Consider the following 26,958-nt stretch of genomic DNA (forward strand, 5'->3'; position numbering starts at 1 on the left):
ACAGCCACTGCCAGGTAGGTATTTGTGTCCAAACTGAGCCTATCGTTGGGAGGCCCAGAGACAGCCCGGAAGAAAGAAAATGGGTCAAGTGAATCCCCTTCATCTTCTTGAATGGGATGTGGAAGTCTGAGGGTTTAAGGAAGAAAAACCCCTCCCTCTAGATAGGCAGGACATACAGGTGAAGATGAAGGACGTTTGATACCTTGGTGAAGCACAGTGAACAGTGCCTGCAAAGGTGTGAGCCCAAGGAGTGGGGTCTGGGGGTGGGGATGGGAGGGAGGTGTGGGGGGGATGGGGACTGACATGCCATGACTTCAGGAGACCCCAGGGGACCCTCCTGAGGTCTCCGCAAAGAACAGTACTGACACAATGCTTGTCCTGTAAGCTTTTCTTGGCTTTGAGGATACATTAACAAGTAAGTACTTCTCCCAGATACGACATCAAAGGCACAAGTACACTCAAGTCCAGCTTGGTGAACCTCTGAGTCTGTCAGGCTTACTGACAGGTGAATAAATCCCAAAGAAGCTGCTTCACAGAAAACCCCGCCCCAGAGTAGACGACAAGGTCCCCAAAGCAACATAGATGGAGCCCTCACTTCAATTCATCCCCTCTACATATACCAGCATCTTCCAAGAACACATAAAATAATGCATGCACCAGGGGCAGAGTTACACATAGTTGGGGGTGGGTGCAGGAAAGTGGCTAAGATCTCAGGTGGTGGATTTATGATCCTTCCCATCCCCTCCTTCTATGAGGGACCCTCAACCGTCAACAGGCTGCACCCAGTCTTATCAGGATCTCTTCGTTTGGCTTGTCAAAGCCGCCCTGATTAAGACAGTGTACAGCCAGATCACATCCTGAGGACAGCTGACCCACAGCAGTGCTGACGGGGCAAGAGTTGGGACCAGAAATGGGGCAGAGAGTGGTAGGGAGCCACAGCAAGCTCAGGAATAGAAGAGAGCAAGGTTGCATTTGTATTTGGGAAGCAAGTTCTGGCTGCCCTGTGAAGGTCAGCACGAGAGAGTGAGGCAGGTACAGGAAGCTATAGACCTCATGACTAAATAGAGCGGTGGAACTGACCACCGCTCCCCACCCCAAACCCTGGTTAGACCAGGAAGCATCAAGTGGAGGTCAGAAGTGGATGACTAAGTTTGCGGGTGGGGATAACCAGAGACATCCCTTAATAGTGGACTGTCCTCAAGAGACTCCTTAAGCAATCTCCCTCAAGCCTGACCTGACCTCAGGTAGCTAGATCCCAGTCCTGGTCACCCGTCCTATATTAGGTGGGCTGAATCTTGGGCCTGTAGTTCTTGAAGAGACAGATAGGCATCAGTGTTTAGAGTCAGGACAGGGCCCTGGCCTCTGTCTTGGTCGTGCCCATGAGAGCTGCCTTCCGGGACACTGGCCTGTTGCCCAGAGCTATTGGTAGACATCCCTTCTCCATCATCTCCCAGCACCAGCTCCAGAGGGTGCTGTAAGCCCATCAGGTCAGGGGATGCTAGGGAGGGCAGCCCCTCCTGCAGGGAGAGGGGAGGCCTTTCTTCCGGGGTTATGCTGTTCCCATAGGCAGTGTTGGGGGTGCTCAGGCTTGGGGAGAAGAGCAGCAGGTCATCCCTGGGCGGGAAGGCACAGTAGTCATCCTGTTCTCCAGTGAAAGGCAGCAGAGGTGGGAGGGGAGATTCCTCGGGCAGCCTTGGCCCATCTTCCTCCACATCCTCCTCCATGCAGGGGTCATAGGTGAAGTACACCTGGCAGGACTCGATCTCCAAGGCATTGGACAAATGGAAGAAGAAGTAACCTTGGTTGGTGAAGCAGCTGGCCTGTGAGTGGCCACTGGGCGAGGGTGAAGAGGCCTTCTCCTTCTGAAACAGGAGCATCTGCATGGTCTTGGAATCTCTGTCAAGCACTTCCAGTGGGGAGATCTCAGGTGCAGAGCCAGTGGGGCTGAAGAAGGATTGGGGGACAGGCGAGGAGAGCCATTTCTGCCAGAGAAAGCGGAGAGTAAGTGGGCCACTCTACGTCCTCCCCACCACTGAACTCGACTCCTCCTCTCCCTTCCCTTCCTCCTCTTCTCCATCCTTCAGGTTGGCCCAGGAGCACTTCCCCACCACCCCCAACCTGGAATCATCCTGTAACCTTGCTGTCTTGATGGAGTCTCTGAACTTGTCTGCCTAGGCCAAGTGCTAGATGAACACAGCCTCAGTTCTGGTTCGCATAGGTCTGGGGGATGTTGCCTGTCTAGGGGCGAGCGTGGCTGGCTACTAAGCACCTGCTGTATACCTGGCCTGAGTTAGGAATGAGGACACAGAAGGGCAATCCCCACTGTCTTGAATGGTGTCAACAAGCTGGCCAATGTCCCCTATGGCCCAGCCTGCTCACATCACAGGTACAGCGAGGATACAGGAGACAGTGATGGAGAACTGGTGGATCCCCAACTCCCCTCTCCCTATCATGGCCTGCTAGATCCCCAACTCTTCTCTCCCTGTCATGGCCTGCAGTCCTCAGTCTAGCCTACATGTAGGAGGAGTGAGATTCATGACCAAGAGCCATCAACATGGGCTCTGGCCACAGCACAAAGGGGCTAAGACATGAATCATTGCTGACCCCATAGCTAGCCAAGGTCTACACGCATTTGTCTGTTAATCAGGACCTTACCACAGTCAAGGGCAGAAGGGATTTCAGGAAAGACAGAGGTTTGTTTTTGATTGTTTCTTTTCATTTGGTTTGGACTTTTGGGATTTGTTTGTTTGTTTGTTTGTTTGTTTGTTTCTGAGACAGGGTTTCTTGGTATAGCCTTGGCTATCCTGGAACTAGCTCTGTAGACAAGGCTGGCCTTGAACTCACAGAGATCCACTTGCCTTTGCCTCCTGAGTGGAAGAATTCAAGGCTTGTGCCACCATGACAGGGTTTGGAAAAGCAGTTTTTATGGAGCTATTCACCCCACTACATGTACACTCAAGCATGCAGGAATTCGTGCATGCAACACACACACACACACACATACACACACACACACACACACACACACACACACACACACACACACACACAAAGTATCATAAGACATCCTCAGTTCTGGGAATCTCTCAGATATGCTCGAAGGGCCCTGCTCACCCCTGATGGGCACAACAGCCCGGTCCAGCAGGATTAGAGCCCAGCCTGGGCCTCCCACCCTCAGCACAGTTCCACAGGTTCTTCCAATCATGGGAAGCCAGTGGGATTGGAGGTAGTTACAGTAGACTCCCACTACCCCGTATGCCTCTAAAAGCTTCTAGCCTGAAGCAGGTAGACTAGTGGGGGAGATGTTATGACTGTATGGGCCACACTTTGAAAACAAGTCCAGGTTTTGTGATTCCCAGTGCCCTGAGGACTTGTGTTCTGGGGATGAGTCATTGGATCTGCCAGGAATCACTCTGCCCTCTGGATCTGCCAGGAATTGCTCTGCTCATAGGGCCGGGAGAAACAGACATGAATCCTCGCAGCTTCCTAACTCCCAGACACTGCCCTACTCCTGGACTGTGCCCCGCAACATTCCCAAGGCTGTACACACAGTAACGGTGCTCCCTCCCTCCTCCCCCCGTTGTGCAAGTGTGGAAACCGAGGCACTGGGAAAATCTATAAGGTATCCAAGTTTACAGAGCCAGGCAGCTGCAGAATCTGGTTTAGAGCCATATGCCTTCGATAGAAGGCTCCTATGCAAAGCAGAGACAGCTGTGCCTATGGGGGGAGCCGCTCTCTTCAGCGTCCTGTGTCCTCTTACAGAGGGTAAAGCCATTGTCACCTGGTCACATCTCTACCCTGCAGCCTGCTCTTGGGCTGTCCATCAACCACCCCTCTGTTTTCTGGCTCCTACCTGAAGGTCTCCCCCATGCTGGGAGCTCAGTTGGGAGAAGAACTCAGACGGATCTGGGATGTGGCACTTGAGAAGTGTCTTCAGCCTGGACAGGGAAGAGGGGGAGGGGTGGAGAGTGAGACCAGGTCGGGGGGGTGGGGGGGTATGGTGTCTCACCAGCAGCCCCACCACCCTGAGAGTAGGGGATGGGACTGTCTAGTGTCCACTCGTTTATATTCAACGATGTGGACTGAGCAGCCACCAGGGGGAACACTGCATGGGGTGGTAGGGACACAAGAGTGGACACAAGGAAGGCCTCTGCTCCCCTGGAGCTGACACCCTGACATGAAGACAGACCTGAACCAAACATGTAACGGGATTGCTCAGTCTGTGGACACAGACCTGAGTGCTAGTCAAAATGATTCTAGAGTGGGAGAGACCACCCAGGCTAGAGAGGGAGGCAGGAGAGAGACCTCCTGGTGGTGCCTCCCATGGGTAGTGGTATCCGTCAAGCATTGCTCATCGGCAGCTTGGAAGCTGAATTCCTATGGCACATTCTACTCGTTAAGCCACCCAGAACCTGGACATATCTAATGGAGAGAAAGGGGGAGGCACTTTTTGATTGGCACACGGTTTCCAGTGGAGACCTTCAAGGGCCAGGGAGCATTGCTGGTGTGGTGGGGGATCTCGAAGGAGTTAGACAAGAGCATGACATGGTTGGAACGGACAGAAAGGGACCAAGAGCAACAGGGAAGACAGGGAGGAACTCCAGTGGGCTTCAGCGAGGCCTGGGGAGACTCTTCCAGCCAAACCCTTTCCCATACCAGCTTCTACCTATGGGGATGAGGCATGGGGACAAGTTAGCTGCTGAGAAAGGGGACAGAGGGAAGGGCAGGTATGAGGGAACAGGGTGCAGCCCAGCCCAACTTGGAAAGGTGTGCATGATGGAGACTGGGTGGGAAGGGAAGATGGGCCAAGAGTTTCCTTACCATGGCCCAAGGTAGCGGCACTTGACCAAAACGCAGACGCAGGACAAGAAGCCAAAGAAGCAGCCGAGGACCAGTAGAAGGCATCTGAGCCATGGCAGGGGGAAGATCTCCTTAGGATCTGTCCAGGGTTCGAGAAGTGGAAATTGACATGTGGCCCCTCAGAAGGTCACACGCACCTTAGACAACAGTCACACCCTGCCAGATACCAGTGTCTAACCAGGCTTGCTTTTTGCTGGGGACTCCGTCCTCAGTCCTGCCTAAGCCCACCTTTCCAGAAAGGTGGGCGGTTCTTCGAAGCCATGCCCCTGTGGCATTCCCAGCAGAGTCCAGAGTTGTCTTGTCTGACCCCTACCCCAGTCACTGAGACCTTTTCTCCACCTGCCTTTCAGTGTCACACCACAACTAGAGCTTCCGTGTCCCTTGAACTTGGCAAGGGACACGATGAGGGACGGAGCCTTCAAGGGTCCCCACCAGCATGGCAGCTTAACAGTATCCAGGCTGAGAGGCTACGCCTACCTTGTTTGTGTCTGGTAGAGCTACCTTGTCCCACGGCTTGTCCCCTGTCCTGCAGGGAAGGCTGGGGAAAAGCACCCCCCACACACACACACACATTCCTGAGTTCTAGGAATTTAGAGCGAATGCAAGGAAAAAATCTTCCTACCACTCCTGGCCATGGCTGACCCTGTCAGCAGCAGCCCTGTCTCTAGAAGGTGAGCCTATGGGAGGTGCTGGTAGATGAGGGGAAGAACTGAGCCACCTCTGAAACTCCCAAAGTACCTCAGCCCTTGCCCAGCTCCCCCCATGCCACCCACTGTACCTGCTGGCCTTGTCCGAAAGGCCATGGGCTGGCTCCAGGGGCTCCAGGTCCTGGTTTTGCCTCGTTGAGCTATGACCCTCACCTGGAGCTCATATGAGGTGTCAGGGGTCAGCGTCTCCAAGAAGATCCACTGCTGCCTCTGCTTGAGGCTGAATACGGATGCATCCTGGGCAGAGATGGGTGCCAACTCAGCTCCACTGTCCACCTCACGTCGCACAACTAGGTCAAGAGGCTAAGTGAACAGCCTCCCCCCCCCCCAGCTTCCTCAAAAGCTTCCTGACTCCCTGGCTCCTGGGGTCCTGAGTCGCAGGGTCACCCTTCTTTCCTCTCCCTACGGTCCACAGGTAAGTTAAGGGACAAGCATGTGGATGGCAAGCCTCAGTCACTGTCATCCCTCCTGCCACCCCGTCCCCTGCATCCAGGGAACATGCTGCAAGTGGAAAGGTGGCTGCCAAGTCTTACAGGTCATAGGGCCACCTTACCCTAGGGACCACACAGATATGGAGCCAGATGTAACCCCAAGCAATAAAAACACAGGCAAAGCAGGCACTGTCAAGCCATATAGGAGAACCAGGCTGAATCAGTTGCACACCAGCATGTAGAACCAGGATGAATCAGTTGCACACCAGCATGTAGAAACAGACAAAGATATACACCAGAACAGGAAGGTGCAAAGGCAGAAACTTGGCCATTCCTCACCTCCCAGCTACGGTCCAGAAGACGTCTACGGGCCTCAAATTCCAAGTATGGATTAACGTAGTGAGAGACCTGGGACACCTCCCAGCTTATGTTACATCTCCGGGTTTCAATGTGCAGGACTTGTAGGGAATGAGGGGCAATCAGGCGAACTGCACAGAAGAGATGAGGGAACAGATATGGACCAATCAATATGATACCAAGAACTTTCCACCCACTTTCCACCACACGCATCCCCAACACCAATTCCTCCTCTTCACCTGCTGTCCCTCCTTTGCATCTGCTGTCCTTTCTCTGCACCTGCTGTCCCTCCTCCTCTGCACCTGCTGTCCACCCTCCTCTGCACCTGTTTTCCTCCTCTGCATCTACTGTCCCTCCTTTGCACCTGTTGTACACCCTCCTCTGCACCTAGTGTCCACCCTCCTTTGCACCTGTTTTCCCTCCTTTGCACCTGCTGTCCCTCCTCCTTTGCACCTGCTGTCTCTCCTCCTCTGCACCTGCTCTCCCCCCTCCTCTGCACCTGCTCTCCCTCCTCTGCATCTGCTCTCCCCCTCCTCTGCAACTGCTCTCCCACCCCTGCACCTGCTCTCCCCCTCCTCTGCACCTGCTCTTCCCCCTCCTCTGCAACAGCTGTTGCCCCTCCTCTGCAACAGCTGTTGCCCCTCCTCTGCAACAGCTGTTGCCCCTCCTCTGCAACAGCTGTTGCCCCTCTTCTGCATGTGCCTCCCTTTCTCCCTTTCTCACTCTGAAACTGTTCCATTACCTCCTCCATTCCTACCTAATTCTCCCCTTCCTCTAAACCATCTCTACCACAATTTGAACCTTCTTCCCTCCCTCCTGGTCCCTATTCCTCTTCCTTTTCACCCACTCCTCCTCATTCCTGTGCACAAACAGAACAGCCTTCCCCAGCCATGCTTCACCACCCTGCACCCTTTGCCCTTGTTGTTCTGCCTACACCTGAAAAAGTGAATCTATAGGGGATCTTCTTCCTTTTGTGCCCATCGCTCCTCCTGGGATGCCTGAGTCTGGGACTGTGCCAGCTGAGCCTTTGGTACCAGAGGCTCTCTTCAGGAGTGACTAATCAACTACCGAGTGATTGACAGGCAGCCTTGTCCTTGAATACTGATCTGAGATCTGTGCAGGCACCGGCTCATGTATCTTATTCTATCCATGTATCTGTATTATTGGTATATTTGTATTTATATGAATACATTTAAATAAGGCATACATTTAAATAATTAGATCATGTAACTATAATTGCATAGCCTTTCATATAAATTTATACCGTGTATCCCACTGGTATACATATTCAATGTAAATATAAATTATAATAAACAGCGAGGGTTCATTTCTCAATTACACTATTTGCACACTCATTCAGTAAATTTCTTGATTAGTATTTGTGAGAGTGTGTTGGCACAAGCTTGGCAAGTGCTCTACCACTAGCGGCGTGCCTGACCTGAGTAGATTTTAAGTGTGACGTTTATTTCATTTTTCCCGAGCTAAACTGCATTAAGCCTGTAACCTTGAAATTCTGTCCACCCACAGAACACTAGTCTTTTCCTGTGTCTTGAATGCTGAGCAGTTTATGCATCTGAACATTCCTTCCTGTCACAGGGACCTCAAGTATCCCCATTCTACAGAGAAGAAAACAAAGGCCCAGATGTAACCTGCCAGCCAGATGTGCCAAGGCAGGGCTGCGATTTGAATTCTGCCTGGATCTCACTTCTGCCCCTTCTCTTCTCTAGAGATAGCCTCTGAGGAGGTCAGAAAACACTCAGCAACTCAACCAGAGCTGCCTGCCTGCTCAGAACTGGAGTGGAGCGCTTTTGAGAGGAGCGGCAGAACCAGCAGAAACCTCATGGAGCGCCCAGCCCAGCAGGGAGACCAGCAGGGAGACAGACCCACAATTAGGTGAGAACTGAAGTGGGAATCTTCCAGGCAGGGGAGGAGTGGGAAGGTCAGAGCAGGGTGAGGGGGTTGGGGGATGTAGGGGGGACAGCTATTCAGGTAGGCACCGGGACAGGCTTGGGAAAGTCTTGGAGGTTGATAAGCGAGTCAGGACCCACACACTCAGCTCCATACTTACGGTTGTCAAAGGGATGGAAGTTGCAGGTCTTCACCCTACGCCACCCCTTCTCTTCCCAGCACACCACACTTAGGCTGAGGAGGTCTACGGAGGTCAGTGACTGGGACTACAAGGGAAGAGACGCAGAGGTTTAGCTGCCAGAAGCCACTGAGAAAGAGGGACCATTAAAATGTCAAGGTAAGGACACGCTCTGCCTCTACCCAGCTAAGGCAAGGGGCAGCCAATGTCTGTAACCAGCCAGGTTGTATTTTTAGCTGCACAGGCCACATGGTCTCTGTTACAACTCAAGGGCCAGGTTCCAATAAAACTTTATTTATAAACACCAGCAGCAGCTAGGTTTGCCACAGAGAGCAGTAATCCCTGATTCAAACCGAAGTAGACCACGGAGATTGGGAATAAGTTCCCCATCACAAGAAAAATGCAAGTAGCCGAGCCCCCAAGAAGGACAGCCACAGTGAAGGCAGAATTAGATCTATTTAATAGCCTTATCCCCTGACTCTTCTGGAAGGAGACGGCTTAGGTGCCGAGTGTGTCACAGGCAGCCACTGCTCACAGATTGCTGGTGAGCACAGTAGTTCCTCCCCATGCTGCTCCCTGAGACCACTCAGCTTGACAGCAGGATGTGGGTTCACATAAAGCCATGGCAGCCACAGCTCCCCAGAATGACCAAAGCTCAGAAGATGAATGGCTGTCCCCCTGAGTAGGCGGCCGGAGACTCAAAGGCAGATCATCATGGGACCCATGCTCTGGGGCTGGGTGGTGGTTTGCAGTCTGAGCCTTGAAGCCTGGCCCTTCTACCCTGCACCAGCCTTGAGCCTGACCATTAGAGTTCCCTGACCAATCAATCAGCCGGCATCACCCTCCCACCTCGTGGGGGACACTGCCTGCATCTCTCGCATCTGCTACCAGCTCAGGTTCACCCCCTTAATAATAGCACAACTTGGTTATATTGTTATGGTTGATCTGAAGGCATTGCCAGCACCAGGCTTCTAGGAGCTTCTGTCCCCTCTTCTTGGCATAAATCACCTCGTTGAACTCTCACCACCTTCTGAGACAGACATACTATTGTCATGCCCATCAGTTAGCCCAGGGGACTGAGTCACAGAGAGGGTTAGGGGTTTGCCTAAGGCCACACAGCTAAGAAATAATCAGACCAGGATGGAAACCAGTTTCCTGCAAAGCTCCCAGATTGGTATAGCCGGAGGCTTACCATCTGTGTTGTGCATCTCCCCTCCTCTTTGAGAAAATGTGAACCTGCCAGAGGCTGGATGACACAGCCTGGGCTCCCCAGAGCAAGCCCTGGCACTGCCCCGCCATTGCCCTGCCCCTGCCCAGAGGATTTGAAGAAAATGTTAAGTTACATTCACATGGTCTGAACCTGGGGGCCTGCAAGAGGCAGCTGAGCAATATGGAAAATCCACCAGGAGCCCAGAGACCTGGGGTCAATACCAGCTCAGCTGTTAAGGACTGGGTGACCTTGGCAGTTACCACATCTCTCTGAGACTTGGATGCTTCCTTGGTAAAGACTCTCAGTCTAAGAATCTTCTCTGTCTAAGAATGACCCTTTGAAGGAGCTTCCATTTTCTTTCCTATTTTATGGGAGGGGAAACTGAGGCACTGAAGCTGCACGGAGTCTTTGAGATGTTGTGAGGTAGCACCCGGGCCGGGATGCTCAACTCTAGCATGCCACTGTCCCCTACGCCCTAGATGCTGAGGCCTCAGCCGGAGTCTGGCATGATTGTCATTGTCTGGGATGCAAAAGGGTGGCAAGACCCACAGGGAGAGTTGGGGCGACAGTCCGTGAAGGTGCAGCACAGATAAGACCCAACACCTCTAAACCCCACCTCCTGTTCCTTCCTCGCAGCCCAGATGGCCTGGTCTGCATTACCAAGTTGATGCTAGCAGAGGCCTCAACCCACAGCTGGAAAGACTTGACCACATGCCCGCGCGTGCGTGCGCGCGCGCGCGCGCGCACACACACACACACACACACACATCGCTGTTCACACTACTTACATCTGGGAGGGGCCCGAGAATCAGGTTGCAGGCCCAGGATGCCTGCCTCACAGGGGTTAGCTCACAGGTTTTATTCCAGTGTCTTACAGAAGAGAAAAGTCACATTAGAAAGCAGGGCAGGACTACAGAGCTATTTAAGGACCCTTCTGAGGCCCCATTGTCCCAGAGATGGCAGCACAGCAGGCAAGTGGCCAGCTCCTAGGGCTCTTTCCTTCCAGATTTCTTTTTCATGCCCTTACCTCCCTGCCCCAGCCCGGCTTCCCAGCAGCCAGAATGACCAAGAAACACAAGTCAATTCAACCCCAGTCCTGCCTGACAGCCCCCAATCTTCAGGCAGCTAAAGTCAGCCTGAAGAAACCTGATTACTTCTTCTATGAAGTCTAACCTTGCATGAAAGGCTGACAGTCACTGTCCCCAAACAACCTGGTCCAGGACCTTGCCAGCTCTCAACCCCTCATTCAGGGGCCCAAGTGATGGAGTGTCTGAACCTGGTGCTAACAGCTGTGAATCTCGAGCCCAGGATTCCATAGCTTGAAGGTCCCACAGCCCTGAGGTTCTGCTCTGAGAGCAGGTCACACTCACCGCATATCCGACTTGGCATGGATGTGACAGGATGTGACGTTCAGGGCCTCTTCAGGGCTCCACATGCAGGAGACATTGGCTCTTGAGTTGTAGAAGCACTTAAGATGGGAACAGTCTGTGGGCAAAGTGAGGCGTGAGTGGCACCCTGTAGCTGGCACCCTGTAGCTGGCACCCTGTAGCTGGCACCCTGGGCCTGCCCCAGGAAGAGGTAGGGAACTCAGCTGGGCAGAAAATAAATCCAAGTTCATTTCATTGTCCTGTGTGTGTGTGTGTGTGTGTGTGTGTGTGTGTGTGTGTGTGTGTGTGTCCATGTGTATGCATGTAGATGAACGTATCACAGATACCATGCTATGTGTGTAGAGGCCAGAGGACATCTTTTGGATATCAACTCTCTCCCTCTCTCCTTCCACTGCAGGATCTGGGAAGTTGAACTCAGGTTGTCAAGCATGTAGGGCAAACGCTTTGCCCAATGAGCCACCTTGCCAGCCCATTCCTGACTTGTTTTTATGTGAGTGTTGGGACTCTGGACTCCAGTTCTCATGCCTGCATGACAAGTACTCTGCCCACTGAGCTACCTGTCACAACCCCAATTCAGACCCATCTCAAAGGGAAGAAACAGCTCCTGTGCGTGGCCAGGCAGGCCCCATCAACAGCGTCTGCATGTGTCTGGGAGAAGCCTGTGCAGGTTCTGGAAGATGGATACCTGCCCTTGGGTCCCATCTCCTTGTCCCTCTTCCCCTGCCTTCTGAGGTAGATGGACCTCGTCTCTGAAGCAGGAATCTGGGATGTGACCTCCCACCAGGGAGAGTATGGACATCACAATGCTGGGTCCTCACCGTTCACTGCTGCAGACACCCAAGTTGTAGCCAGGAGCAAGAGGAGGATGTAGAGGGGCAGACGCCACGAAAGGTCTACGGTGGCCATCACATCCGAGAGGCAGAGCTGAGGACACAAGCCCTAAGTGGAGAAAGAGAGCGAAGTGAGAACAAGTGTGATCCCCTACCCCACTAGGCTCTCTGCCCCGTCAGAGCCAGAGCAGTGCAGCCCTGGACCCTCTGTCCCACATGAGCTCACTCCTTCTCCATCCTGATCAGCTGCCCTCTCCTTAACATAAATCTGTCCCTCAGAGTCTGTTCTAAAACATCTAAGGATTAAACCAAACATCAGACCAAACCAGTCTTTACATATACTGTTTTCTCTATAAATTACCAACCTATCACAAGAAATTGAAGGCAGTAAGTGGTAACACAGGAAGTTCCTAAGGACAGCCACCGGCTGTCCCGAGCACAGTGTGAATGAGCACAGTGTGAATGAGGTCTCTCCCCGCTGAAGTATCTTCTGGCAGATGCCCACCCCATGAGAGGAGGGGAGGCGCTCAGAACTGTGAGCACCACACAGGTGATTGGACAGCCAAGTCCCCTGGGTGACCAATAGGTGGGCCGTATGCACATTTCTGTTGCTCTGGGTACAGGAATTGCTCAGGCCCCATACAGGAGAGAGAAGGACGGCTCAAGACTTTAGCACATGACTTAGAACAGTGTTCATTCTGAAAACACACGCGCACACGTGCACACGTGCACGCACACACATGTGCCTGTGTGTATGAGTCATAGACAGTCCATAAGGACAGGGACATTTGGATTCCACTCATCCCTGGGTCTCTGATTTCCAAATGGATACCGATCACAAGACAACCAACAGCAGCAACTCCAGCCCTGAGGAGCCCGGAAGGCAACTGTGCCCTGTCCTAGGTGGTTCTTGCTGTCTACACAAGCTGGTGACTCTGGTCTGGTCCTTTAAAAGCCTCTCTGGAGTTGTTCTTCCCACATTGTCCCCAAGGCTCCAGGTATCCTTTAAGGCTCATTTCCCGTTCCCCTTTCTGCTAGTTCTGTGGCACTCCCCCTGGGTCCCCAATGAAGGAAGGGCAACCTGTTTGGGGTGCTGGCCATGCTCTGGTACGACACCTGCCAGGCTGTCAAAGCGGAGTGCCCACTCCAAATTGCTGAACTTGTAACACAGGGGAAATGTCATGCACTGGAGGACTGTGTTCAGGGGTCTGAAGGGCAGCGAGTGATGTGGGGCGGCCTGGCGACAGTGCTTGCCAGGAATGCTCATTGAACACTGCTCAGGCCTTGTGCCAAGGCCTTGTGTTTCTAGTTACTCTGCTCTTGCCAGCAGCTCAGCAACTGTTTGGTCTTTGCTACACAGACAAGGAGAGCAAGGCTCCCAGGGCCAAGTCTACAGAGCTGAGGCTCCACCCAGGACCTCCCTGCCCTGGAGGATCAGCTCCCCTGCAGGTGCTTGGGTAGAAAGGGAGCCCTAATAGATCCCTGCAGAGCCCAGGCAAGGGGCTTCCACAGCCCCTCATGAGCCCAACAGGATCTGAAGCACTGTAGGTCTTCATTGAGGCAGCAAATTGGATTAGACCCAGACATCTGAGCAGCCTCAAAATAGGAGAGACGCGACAGGAATATATAACCCTGGAAGAGGAAGAGGAAGGAAAGGGGCAAGATTATGGCCAGACCACAAGCCCCAGCCAAAAGCACAGAATGTCTAGGAAAAGGCACTCAACCCCTGGCTGAAGAGCCACCGGATCATCTACCCATCATGAACAGTGTTGGAAGAACATATGGAAGGTTCTGGAAGGGTCAGGCTCGGGGCCGGGTAGCTCCAACCAGTCAGGGTGGTTGCAGCCTCCTTCAGCAAGAGGGAAATGGAATCTCTGGGAGACTAAGAAAACCACTCAAAACCACACAGCATGAGGCCAGCCTTGGGCAGAGCAAGCACAGCCCAAGACCTCAGAGTCCACTGAGGCTCACCCACGCATGTCCTTCACAACTACCAGACGTTCCCACCCCTGACTCATATGTCTCCACTGAGGCCCTGACAAGGCTGCTCTAACTGGGTCACCTGATTTCCAGTACAATGATGATGTTGATGGAGGAGGGTCAGCCATGAGTGACAGTCATGTCATGCTCCCTGAGTCAAACTGAACCACACATGTCACAGAGTGGTCTCACAGCACAAGAGCAGGCTCTGTGACTGCTCTTTCCATATGGGAAGATCAAGATATAAACCAACCGGTTTCCCAGTGCTGGGGCAGTCTGAGGTCCCATAAGTCAGGGCAGTCCAGGGTCGTCTGAGGGCGGATGACAAGCAGGAGCTTGTCTATTAGACCTGGTGACCTTTGACCTCAGAGATCCTTTCTCTGGCCACCTCCCCAAAGACACACACATTCACAAAGACACACACACACACACACACACACACACACACACACACACACATGATCACCTCTTGCTGTTCAGCTGAGGAGTGTGTGAAAGAAAGGGGACCCTCCAAGATAGCTCAGCCACCCACCTTGGCCCTGAAGTGCTACAAACACAGTTAAAGGTGGGAAGTTCCTACCTCAGGCAGCCTCGGAGATGAAGTCCAGTGCCTGGAGATGCTCTTGACTTCTCTAGCCACTCAGTAATGTAAGAGACAAATCTAAGCTAGAACCCTACCTCTGACCTCCAGCCTAGGGCCCTTAGAAACCTGTCAATCAACATAGCTGACTACACAGCCAGGGTCCAGGGGAGATTCCTTCTCTCTTCCTTACTAAGGAGCTTTCCCTAGGCTGAGACATGCCACAGGAGTCAGGGCTGGGTCCCACCTGTCCCATACACAACATACAGCCTCTGAGCATTGACTCTAGCTACTTAACCTTTTCCTCCACCCTTCTGGGCTAAGACATTATCACACAGGGCCCAGCGGAAGGCCCTCAGAGCCAAAATGGCTCACAGCCTCCCTCAGTATATACTGGGAAGAAGCCACTGTGTCCAGACATTGGAAAGGGCTTACTCTTAAAGGAGAAACCATGGCAACCAGGCTACCCCCATCCCCAGAGGATCCTAAGACAAGGTTAAGCATCAAAGCCCAGACAGAAACTACAAAGGGAACCAAGTCAGAGATGAGTACCTCCCCAGCTCCCTGTCCCCTGGGATGACCAGCAAGAGGTAGTGGGGTGCCCTGGGCTCCCAGGGGACCACACAGGGGCATCACCTGGCTGCAACATGGAGTTGTGACGATATGTTCCCTGCAGTCCTACTGGAGACTGGGTCCACGGCCATCTCCTGCTCCACAGCTTAGGCAGCAGACAACAGCTAGGCCAGCAACAGACTGAAACCCAGGGCGAGCCCACTTCCTGTATAGGGGATGAGGGGCAAGGCCCAATGGGAGGTGGAGAGATGAGGGTGATGAGGTAGCCTGAAACTCCACACACACCTAGCACTGATAAGATCTCCTCCTACGCCCAGGGGCAGCCACCAAATGTGGTGGCACACTCACACAGTCACTGTGGTACAGAACCTGAGGGGGCAGGCCCTTCTTTGCCTACACCACCCCCACTGCATCTCACGCATGCTACCCTAACACCATCGTCTTCTGGTCACACACACGCACACACGCACGTCCTAACACCGAAGCCACCCACAGACGCACCATCCCTCTAGGACCTAGAGTCTGGGTATCCTTTTTGCTGATTCCCATTCTAGCCATCCTCCAGCCCCCACTACATGCCTCCCTTTACCTCAGTTTTCTGAAATGCCCTTCACTCAAGCTACCATTTAAAGGTGACCGGTTCTGAGGCGTGACAAGCGGTTTGATGGACACTGATTGGCCCTTCTATCACCTTCTTCTTCTCAGAGTTGTAGGTTCCTCTCTTGGTGAGATTTGGGGGGCTTCAGTTCATGGCTTTTATTTTTAACAACAAAGCCATGAATTTCTCTGGAAAGAATGATTGTTTATTTACATGTAGTATCACAGGGCAGGAGGAGTTCACTGCCCAGGGGACTCCCTGTTTCTGTCTCCCCTTCATCTTGGTTTTAATGCCAGGCTTAGGGCATTAAATATGTCGAGCTTCTGCTTTTTGTAAAAAGAAGGGAAGCATCGCAAGAACTCTGTTCTCTGGACATGACAGCCATTACCATCTTCCTCAGGGCAGCTGTAGCTGCCACAAGAGAACCTCACAGTTGGCCCTGCTGAAGTTCATCCCCTCACAAGGAGAGGAAAGTAGCACCAGACCCTCGCCTGGAGTCCAGCCTCAGCTATAGGTAACTGGACTCAGGGGTACCTCAGGTTAGCCAAAGAAGTGACTCCATCTACGTAGCTTTGGGGATGCCATCGTCCATGCTAGGCTGGGACTTCGCAGTGATACAATTGTTTGGGGGTCACCTGTTCTCATGTAAGCGACCCTTCCCTCCATAAATGTGTACAATAAACTCATAGCTCACCACGCTGCACTCTAGTGGAGCTGTTTCTTTGGTCTGTCATTGGTGCCCTGTCTGGGATATGGGGAAACATAGACACACACACACACACACACACACACACACACACACACACACACACACACACACACACAATGCCCAGAAATCTGGGAATGCTAGAAAGTGGAATCAAAGACCCTAAAAAGGCCCTAAAAAGAGGATTGAGATGAGCCAGGGAAGGAGACACATGGGCTGCCATTGGTAGGGAGGTCACCCCTGCTGTGTGACCTAAACTCGCTGAGCTTCCGTTCACAAATCTGTAAAATGAGATGCTAATTTAGTCTCATAGCAGTGACAAAATCAACTTAAAGGAGGGAAGATTTCTTGTGGCTTTTGGGTCTGGTCTCTGGTCGCCCAGCTCCTGGGGTTTTAGATCTGCCACAGTGAAACACCATCATGGGGGGAGTAGAGGAAAGTGGCTCCAACTGGTCAACCAGGAGGCAGGGAAGGAGGGGAGAAGGCGGAGCAGGCTCCGTCTGTCCAAGGCATGTTCCCGGGGACCTGACTCCAATAACCTCCTCCCACCTCCTAACAGCCCATCAAGCTACAAACTCATCCCTGGACCCTGTGGTACCCTCATGGTTGCATCCCTCTTCTAATAGCAATATCACACAGGAGCTGTCTGAGGGGTGCCTCAGACAGACTGGAATGGGGTTTTATCAGTTCCTGCCTGGACAAGTGGCGAGGACTGACACACAGGAAGGTATCCATGGAGACGGGATAAAAGCCAGTTCTCCTTGACGGGGTGTGAATGTGCTCCCCAAATGCTCATGCATTAGAAATCCAACCCACCAAATTCATATATTGATTATCTGTGAGAACAGAAACCTCAGAGGCCATTACCATGGAGTAAGGTCATGAAGGTGGCTCCCTACAGGGGCACTGATATAGAAGAGAGACAGGAGCCAGCATGGCCCTCCATCCAGCGATGTGATGCCTTCCACCTGCCCTGATGTGGAAGGAAGGCCTTACCCACTGCCACTGTCCATAGCTGTGGGCCCAACGAGCTTTAGTTCTCTGATACACTGAGTTACAACCACACTGAGTTACAACCACAGGAAATGGCTAACAACTCTCTCCTGTCCCACCTCCCTCCTCCTCTAAAAGATTCTTCTATAACAGAAGAAGGTAAAAAAAAACCCACAGTGACAGGGAAATTGACATGCCAGGTTTCCTAAGAATTGAATACTTCTAGAAGCTTCTTAGGAAGCCATGATGGCTGGCTCTTGGCTTTGCGTGCAGACTTTGGACTTAGCTCCTCCCTCCAGATAAGTAGAATCTGTTTTTAAAAAACTAAAGCACATATAAAGTCAAAGGGAATAATTGTCCCTAGGCAAAGTTAGAAACCACAGATCCAGTTTGGAATGATCCAGTGTCCTCATAGCTTAGTCTGTGGGGATGACCCTGACTGGCCTGGCTGGTACAGTTCAGGCCTCTCCCTCCTCCTTCATTTTCTCCTCGCCCCTTCCTTCAGCCAGTAAGAACTGACTAAGTGGCCAGGCCAGGGGCTGAGAGAAGCACAGTCTTTACCCTTTACTCAGAGTCTCTGACCTTTGAAATATGGTAGGGGCACACAGAGGCATGAGGGGAGGGGTGGGCTCGTGTTCCCCACACCCTGCCTGACCTCCTCCCTAGATTCCATTTCAGCCATCCTTGTGGGGAGGTAGAACACAAGACCCAGTATAGCCAGAGTTGTGGGAGATGAATGGCTCAGTCTACATCCAGGTCTGTCTCTCTATTTGTTCACATTCATATTCTCATTCTCTCTCTCTCTCTCTCTCTCTCTCTCTCTCTCTCTCTCTCTCTCTCTCTCTCTTTCCATCTGTCTGTCTGTCTATCTATCTATCTATCTATCTATCTATCTATCTATCTATCTATCTATCTATCTTCTGTCCCCCTCTTCCTTGCTGGGATTTCTGGTCTGAAGCCAAGCCAGGCACAAACTTCACATTCACCCTCTTCTGTGCAGGATCCCAGGCCACTGGGCATAGCAGGGTCCATGCACCTAGGCACCATCCAAGCAGAGGGGAATGTACCAACTTCCTTCCCATCCCTGGCACCACAAGAACTTCCTACCCAGCAGCCAGAATGGGTAGACATGATGACCTTGTTTCAACCCCAATCAGTCCATTTCACCCCCTTCTCCCGGGAGTTTCCAGGATACTCATCCCACAGCCTGAGCTTGGAAGCTTATTCTGAAAGCCCACGGGAGCCACCAGGCTTTTGGGTCTCATGGAACCTCTCATTCCAGCATCTTCCAGCCTGGGTATTATGAGTGATTATCAACCGGCCATCATTTCATGTTCAGGCTTTGGGACTTTCATGTGCAGGGCCCCCCTGCCATGCTGTGTCACAGGCAGGACTCAAGCATTCAAAGAGCATCCTAGCAGAAGACAGTAGAGTCCCCTTAGAGCCTTGTCCCAAGAAACCAGCATTTCTCCTAGGAAGAATCTTATAGAAGCTTCTCAGATGTCAGAGGCCTTGGGATTGCTGTGTTTGGAGAAAGCCCTCTTACAAGGCTATCTTTCCTCACAGCATCCATGTCGTGGTCCCCACAGTTGCTGCTCCTGGGCCCTTTGTACTCCTCTCTCCTGCATCCTCACCAGGTCCCACTGTGAACAAACTTCCCTGCGCCCTCCACTTTCACAGACACAGTTCCCAGATAACCCACTACTGCAGCCAGTCCCACCCAAGGACCCCAATTCCACAGAAGCCGTGTGATGTCTGCATTCGGGATTCCTGTCCCCAATGTCCCTTCTTAGCTGTGACTTTCCCCTTGTCCACTACATCATTGCCACTGTTGGAGACCAAGCCATACTGTACCCTCTCAGCTTCCCATCCCCTCTGCACCCTGGAATCTAGGTTTGTGGCTCTGTACTGGCTAGCTTTATATCAACTGGACAGGAGCTAAAGTCATCTGAGAGAAGGGAATCTCCATTAAGAATATGCTTCTAGGGGTTGCGGATTTAGCTCAGTGGTAGAGCGCTTGCCTAGCAAGCACAAGGCCCTGGGTTCGGTCCCCAGCTCCGAAAAAAAAAAAAAAAGAAAGAAAAGAAAAGAACATGCTTCTATAAGATAAGGCTGTAGGCAAGACAATGGGATAGTTTCTTAATTTGTGATTGACAAGGGAAGGGCCGAGGCCATTGTGGGAGGTGCCACCCCTGAGCAGGTGGTCCTGGGTTCTACAAAAATGCAAGCTGAGCAAGCCACAGGGAGCAAGCCAGTAAGCAGCACCCCTCCACAGCCTACACATCAGCTCCTGCAGCCAGGTTCCTGCCCTGTTTGGGTTCCTGCCCTGATTTCCTTCAGTGATGGACAGCAATGGGGTAGTGCAAGCTGAATAAATCCTTTCCTCCCTAACTTGCTTTTTGGTCATGGTATTTTTGTCACAGCATTAAAAACCCTAACTAAGACAGGCGGCAACACCCCCTCATCACTCAAGCTTTTGAGAGCCACTAGGATCCATTCTGCAGTCCCCAAATTTCTGTACCAGCTCCTTCCACAAGCTCCTGTCCCTCTGCATCAGAATGGCTCCCCCGCTGCTCCATCTCATCATCACTGACCTGTTCCATCACAGACCCCACAAGCTGCCTCCCACCCCTTTCTACCAGCGGCAGTGTCCCAGTTCCGCTGCGTACTTCAACAGGAAAGAAGACAAGAGAAGCTCAAGATGAGAGAGGATTTATTTCTCTCACAAACGTAAGAAGAGGTTCAGAGGTGACAGTCCAGGCTGGCAGAGGGCTTTGCAGGGTCAGAATCCACAGCCAACTGTCTTCCTCCTCAGACATCCTCAACAGCCACTCCACTGCCTCCTCGAAGACCAAAAGAGCTGTTTGGGTACCATCCATCCCACCCTCATTCCTCCGACTAGAAAGCAGAGAAAGAACCAAAGGACATGGCTCTATCTATTTAGGACCCCTCCCTAAAGTCTCCTGGCTATTTCTTTTTTCTTCTAGTATGTGCACATGTGTGGTATATACACGTGTACGCATGTGATGGAGGCACACTGTGCAAGCATGCAGAAGCCAGAGAAAGATGCCAGGTTCCCTACTCTATCACTCCGATTTGTTCCCTTGAGGCAGGGTCTCTCAGTGGACCTGGAGTCAAATCAGCATGCAGCAAGTGATTTCCATACTGGGGATTACAGTAGTGTGTGAGAGCACTTCCAACCCTTACGTTGTTTGAGGGAATTGGAACTCAGTCCTCCCTGTGTGTGCAGTAAGCCACCTTAATTGCTTAGCCACCTCCCCAGCTGCTCTGCCTTACGTTTACAGAAGAGTCGCACTGAATCCGGAGCTCACACGTTTACTAGACTGGCTAACAGTGAGCCCGTGGGATCCTCCTGTCTTTGCCGGGTCTGGGATTGAGCTCAGGGCCTCGGGCTTGCAGAGCAAGCACGCTACCCAGTCTGCCCTAGCTACTTTAGCCATTGGTGAGTGGCATGCAATAGAGACAGTCCAGCAGCAACTGAGGGAGTTCATAGCTACAGAAAGAGGGCACCATTCCTGCCTCAGCCACAATCTCCACCAACCTTTGAAAAGATCCCAGCATCTGCTGAGCTATCCTCCCCACTGGCCTCACCCTCCCTGCTCAGCCTGGATGGCATCACTCATCCAGGTGACACCGTGACCCACCTAGAGACCACTCCCTCACTAATGCTAAGACCTGCCTTCTGCTATTCAGCCAGAGACCTGAAGAAACTGAACACACACACACCACACACACACACACACACACACACACACACACACACACACACGGTGTCAGCCTCACTGATGTTCTAGATTCTAGTCTTGTCATTGGCCAAGAGCTTAACAGGTATCTGACTCCAAGTCCAGTCCCTACAGGACTGAAAGCTTTCCCTCCCAACTGATAAAGGACACAGGGTAAGAAGGAACCTCAGAGGGACCCAACTGAGATAAGGACAAGGAACAGTGTCTTAGGTAGGGTTTTACTGCTGTGAGCAGACTCCATGACGGAGGCAATTCTTATAATGACAACTTTTAATTGGTGTTGGCTTATAGGTTCAAAGGTTCAGTCCATTATCATCAAGGTGGGAGCATGGCAGCATTCAGGCATGGTATAGGAGAAGCTGAGAGCTCAACATTTTCATCTAAAGGCTGCTGGGAAAAGATTGGCTTTCAGTTAGGAGGAGGGTCTCACTGCCCACTCCCACAGTGACACACTTCCACACCTCCTAATAGTACCATTCACTGGGCCAAGTGTATTCAAACCACCACAAACAGTCTTGAGGCTGGTTACTGGAGGCTCAATCAATACCTACTCTTCGTTAGGAACACTCCATCTACCAGTGCTAAAGCTAGAAGGTGCCATCCTCTATAACTCCTTTCTCAGCCCCACTTCCACACCATCCCCGCTCATAGTCCTCATCTCCTCCCTGAGCCCCTGATCTACAACGCATTCTCCCATGATGTATTGGAAGCCACCTGCTCCCCTGGCTATTCCAGCACCACTGACGACATCAGCAGCAGCCCACACAGTTCCACACGGGTCCTGTCAGATCCCTTCTGCAACCATCTCTGCTGACAGGGTCACCAGCACCTGGAATCTCTCATGGCTAAGACAAAGACAAAGCTGGTCACCTTATCCCCACCCTGCTCTTCCCCAGAGCAACTCAGCTTCTGGGCTGAAGCCAGTTGAGATCTATGCTAGGGCCAGTGTTCCAGATCATAGCTTTGCTACGTGGGCTGTGGGATTCATTCAGACTGGCAGAGCCTGAAAATGGCCTGGCCCTCACAAGAGAGCTTCTATGGGAGGGAGGAGGAAGGGAAAGAGAAGAAGTAGCCATTTCAGATACAGTTGCCGCGCAGTAGACCTAATGACATTTCCATTGACGATAGACGGCCAATCCACAGCAATTGTATGAGATGCCACAGCTGGCTGACCTTGAAGCTGCCTCATCTTGTGTAAGCACCTCTTACGGTGATCGTGCAATGAGGAGACTTCCTAACTCAAGATGAATTTCTCAGAATGAAGGATTCCCCTCCTTAAGGAGCACCTGAGAGGGAGGCAAAGTGCAAATGATGCTGGTAAGAATCCATCCTTGAAGGCTCAAGAAGTTTGCTACAAGGAGGTTCTAAATGTAAGCCACATCCTCGTGTGTGTCTAAAGTAGTCCCGCTTTTCTGGTAGACAATCTGACATCTATTGACATCTCTAGATGTGGCCCAGAAATCACACCTAACATGCCTCAAACAGAGATGTACACAGGAAATGTGTGGAGATCGATAGTGTGGTCATGATGCCATGAGACCAGAGACAGTAAAACAGGCATCCATAGGAGTCAATGGGAAAGACAAGGGTGGCTGGAAGGAATAGCAAGTTACCCCTGTTCCCTGACCTAGGACAATCCCAAGATGTATGTGCATATGTGCACATGCACAGGAGTGCACATGTATATGCATGCATGCACATGCCATGAGCTAGAAGGTGCTTGCACTGAACAACTCCAAGTGGATAGGCTTGAACTATATATCCACTGTGGTTTCCTGGGAAGACAGCTAGGAGCCTGGAGCCTGTTTCGTAGGAACACACCATCTCCTTCTGAAAATAAATTAACACTAAAACTCCAATTTAAAGTGATGTCCCCTTCGTGCGGCCTCCTATCAACCACGATCTCTGTAACCTTGTCATACAGTCTTAAGCGCACCTCAAGTCCTGTGGTCCATTGAAGCTCCGGGCCACAAAGCCCAGGGAGCAAAGCGTTTTATCCATAATTACAACGTGATCAGTGACAAGATGACCTAATGCAGGTCTCCTTACTGCCTTGCCAGAACATGCCCTTAGGGACAGGCAGGAGAGCTGTGCAAAGCCCATGACAATGTACAATGCCCACTCCTCCCACCCCGCCCCCGTGGGAAATGTGTAGGGCAAGATTCTGTTTGTTCTTTTCTCGAGTGTTCTGTTTGCTCGTTTCTCAAATGGGTTTCACCAAGATCTCTGATCTTTCTCAGAAGACAGGCTAGGTGTCACCTCGAGGAAAGGACGTGTGGTGTTTGCAGAGCACCTGTTTCTAGAAGTCTCGCTTCCCTTCTGTTCTGCGTTAGTGTTTTTATTAAAGAACTGAAAATCTAAATGCCCATTGGAGAAGCCTTTGCCTAGCCATCTTTGTGGCCTGTATGTCTGCTTTGGGGAAGCAGAAATCGGAGTAAGAAATCCCCGCCACTTTGCCACCTTGGAATGGCGGTTGGTCCCTCCCCAACCTTGTGAAGTGTGGCTCCAGGACCTGGTGACTAGAGACTCCAAGGAACAGGGGACCTTTTGTGCGGTGAACAGCAAAGCTGCTATGTGGGGCAATGGGCAGAGACAAAGCAGGGTCTGGAGCTTTAATGTATACAGACAGCCGGGTAATCCTCCTCTGGCCCTGCCTGTGATACCCAGCCATGTCTTGTCTGGGCACTACTTCAAGAGTCTAAATCAGCTCCGACTGACTGGAGAAAGGTAGTGTCTTCCCAGTTCTGGTCACGAGTACAACTGGGTACCATCTGTCAACAGAGCATCCAGATATCAATGGGGTATCAGATATCCATGGGGTGTTTAGATATACTTCCCAGAATTACAGGGCTAAGCTGGGCCTGTGGGGGACAGGAGCTCTGGGGTGATACAAAGTCCCCAGCAGGCACTGGGCCACTGGTGAGGATTCACAGACACTACGGGGTATGGGACCTCCTGCCCTGGCTGAGCTTTGGCCACCGGAAGCCTCCAAGTACTGTTTTTACACTGGGACCACGTAGCAACCAGACAAGAGGCTCTCTCTTGCCATTACTCCATGTGTGAAGGAACACAGCAAGGGTCACCTCGGCTGCAGTATAAACACAAGATAAATCCACAGACATCTGGGGGACAAACAGAAATTAGCTACACTGTGACCCCAGTCTCTTGGCCTCCCAATATTAAGGTCTCTTCAGATGCACAGCCAGAAAAGTGTGGCTCCCTTACTGTTGAGAGTAGAACTACGAGTCCAGGTACCCTTGTTCCTGGATGGTGGCAATGTCAGGTTTCCCTGAGGAGGAATTAAAGGAATGACGGCTCGGGACTGAGGAATCCCACTGGAGATGTAAGATTCTTGTTCTGAACAGGTGCGGGGGGGCACATGGGCACACCAGGAGAGGGGGGCAGCCTGGTATCCCTCTTAGAAGGCGTGGACAGGGTCCCCAACTGCAGTTGGAGGGGGTAGGACTGACTTTATTTCACATGGACGAGGGCAGGTAGAGAATATGCTGGTAAGGAATGCTGTCTCCATGCTGCCAGCAAACTCAGAATTTGCAACAGCAGCTGGACATGAGATGTTTTTTAAATATTTAACTGGGGGTAGGGTGGTTGAGGCAGTGTCTCACTCTGTAGCTTAGGCTCATCTTGAACTTGGAGCAATCCTCCTGTCTCAGACTCCCATGTGATGGGATTGCAGGTTGACCCACGGCCCCAGCTTGAAGATTGGGATTCAAAGGAGTTTGAAATCCTCCCACCTTAAAAGATTAGCCACTGACTCTAACTTAAATACGCAATCAACCACTGTCAGTTCTCCAAACGCAGAGAGCACACAGCTGGATGTCACTGCCCTGTAAGAGGAAGTGCATTCTGAGGGAAGGAGATGGAGTAGAAACTTCTGGTTTCTTTGGAAAGTCAGTTATGTCGAATGGTATTTTGCTGGGGCACACAGGTGCTAAAGCAAACTTGAAACATGAAAGACTGTTTTCCCGAAGCCGACGTAGGTGAAAGGATGTTTGGATGTAGCAAACATGGGAAAGGACCTGGGAGGAAGGAGTCTAAATCTGACCCTACAGACAGTGAGAGAGAAGCACTTATTGGTTTGCCTTGCTCCACCTCGCTATTCTTCACTGACAACACACATGTATTGGTTCACCTTACACAGCCTCATCGTTGAGCTCAACTTGTGGCGATGCCACCGTTGAGAGGAACTCACCAAGAACTGCTTGTGAGGTTCCTGTAGAAGCTTGCTGCTTCCGAGGCCTCAGGCTGCTTGGTGAGCTGGGCAGTTTCTTCAGGATGGAGCTACAGTGGCTGGTTTATGTTTGGTGTTTGCTACTGGACTAGACTTCCACCAAAGGAGATCGAGCCCACCTCCAAAGAACTACTGTTGAACAGGTCCACTGCTGGGTGGTGGGCTAGAAGAAAGGTTGAACTCTATTGAATGTAGTTTGCAAAAAAATTATGACTAGAGGGAGATGACATGGGACCCTCTTGAGGGGGCCTTTCTTCTCAGCTGCTGTCCCCAGCATTTATCTTAGGTCATCCTCCCTGCTCTTCCCATGACAGCTTTGCAAACCTTGCCTGAAGGTGTCTCCTGGCTTGGGGGTGTTTCATGAGTTGAAGGAGTCTCTTTAGGAGTCTTGGTCCCTATGCTGGTTAGACTTTAGTGTCAACTTGACACACCCTGGAAGAGTGAACCTCAGCTGCCCAGATCGGTGGCCATGTCTGAGAGGAATTAGCTTAACTGACGATCGATATGGGAAGACGCAGCCCACTGTTGGCAGCACCATCCTTAGTCTCGTGGCTCTGGGCTATCTCAGGAAAGAAGCTTTCTCAGCACGAGCTTGGGAGTGAATGGGTAAGCAGCCCTCCTCTATGGTGTCTGCCTCGACTTCTTGCCCTGACTTCCCTCAGCGATGGATTGTGACCTGGAAGTAAAAGCCAAATAAAGCAACTTTCTTTCCAAGCTGCTTTTAGTCAGAACATTCTATTATAGCAACAGAAAGCAAACCAGGACAGCAAACCCCCAAGCCACAATCCCAGCCTCTCTTTCACTTCTCAGTCTTTCTTGCAGCTAGGTAGAGACCAGGCTTCTCAATCAGAAAACACTCCCTCCTTGCCCCCTTCAGAGCCAGAATGCCTGAGGCTCCCCTCCCGAGTGATTATTACCTCACCCGTTGGGTAGTTGGTACTCAGTAATGACATGTAAGAGCTGTTTGTACGGACCTCTCCCCATATCACTCTCAGTGGGGACAGCTTCTAAGTGTGAACCCTCAGAGCTTCCGGTTTCCCTGTGGCTTGCCAACTACCCCAGATCTCCCTCCCTAAACAACACCCCCTCCCCTTCTTTCTTTCATTTTTTTAAAAAATAAGACTCTGTATAGCTTGAGCTGGCCTTAAACTCAGGATACCCTTTGTCTCCACCTCTTGAGCGCTGGGATTAAAGGCTTTCACCATCACACTCGGTCTGTGCAGTGAAAGGGAACCCAAGACTTTGTGTGTTTTAGGCATGTACTTTCCCAACTGAGATACATCCCCAGTTTGTTTGTTTTGCAAGGCATGGAGAGAGGGGAACACAAAATCTCACATACCCCAGATTGGCCTTAAACTTGATTTCTTAATAGTTTGAATTCTTGCCTCAGCCTACCCAACACTAGGATCACAGGTGTGGGCTGCCACACCTAGCATTGCCTGCTCCTCTTAATGGTGTCCATGCCATGAGTGTAAGACACATCCATGGCCTGTCAGTCCCCCGACAAGAGATATTCTCAAGCAGGGGGAGTATGGCATGGAGAAGAGGTCATAAGACAGTCACTGTACCATGTGAAAGGACTCACGTCTCTCCCCGCAGCCCTCCTCAAATGCCTTCTGTCTCTTCAGTCTCTTATCCAAACCCAA

The 26,958-nt window shown here is 51.7% G+C and overlaps 1 protein-coding gene across 2 annotated transcripts; it reads right to left on the reverse strand.

The window, feature by feature from the left end:
* Nucleotides 1-373: 373 nt before the first annotated feature.
* On the reverse strand, nucleotides 374-15,143 carry Il2rb (interleukin 2 receptor subunit beta). Of its 2 annotated transcripts, none has more exon segments than NM_013195.2 (10): nucleotides 374-1,982; nucleotides 3,854-3,938; nucleotides 4,822-4,939; nucleotides 5,639-5,804; nucleotides 6,338-6,486; nucleotides 8,424-8,529; nucleotides 10,440-10,521; nucleotides 11,022-11,136; nucleotides 11,858-11,978; nucleotides 15,066-15,143. In NM_013195.2, coding segments are annotated over 9 exon segments (1,617 nt in total). In that variant the 5' UTR covers nucleotides 11,946-11,978; nucleotides 15,066-15,143; the 3' UTR covers nucleotides 374-1,274.
* Nucleotides 15,144-26,958: the final 11,815 nt, after the last annotated feature.

Source organism: Rattus norvegicus, chromosome 7, assembly GCF_021556685.1.
Source record: "Rattus norvegicus strain SHRSP/BbbUtx chromosome 7, alternate assembly SHRSP_T2T, whole genome shotgun sequence".
Lineage (NCBI taxonomy): Eukaryota > Metazoa > Chordata > Mammalia > Rodentia > Muridae > Rattus > Rattus norvegicus.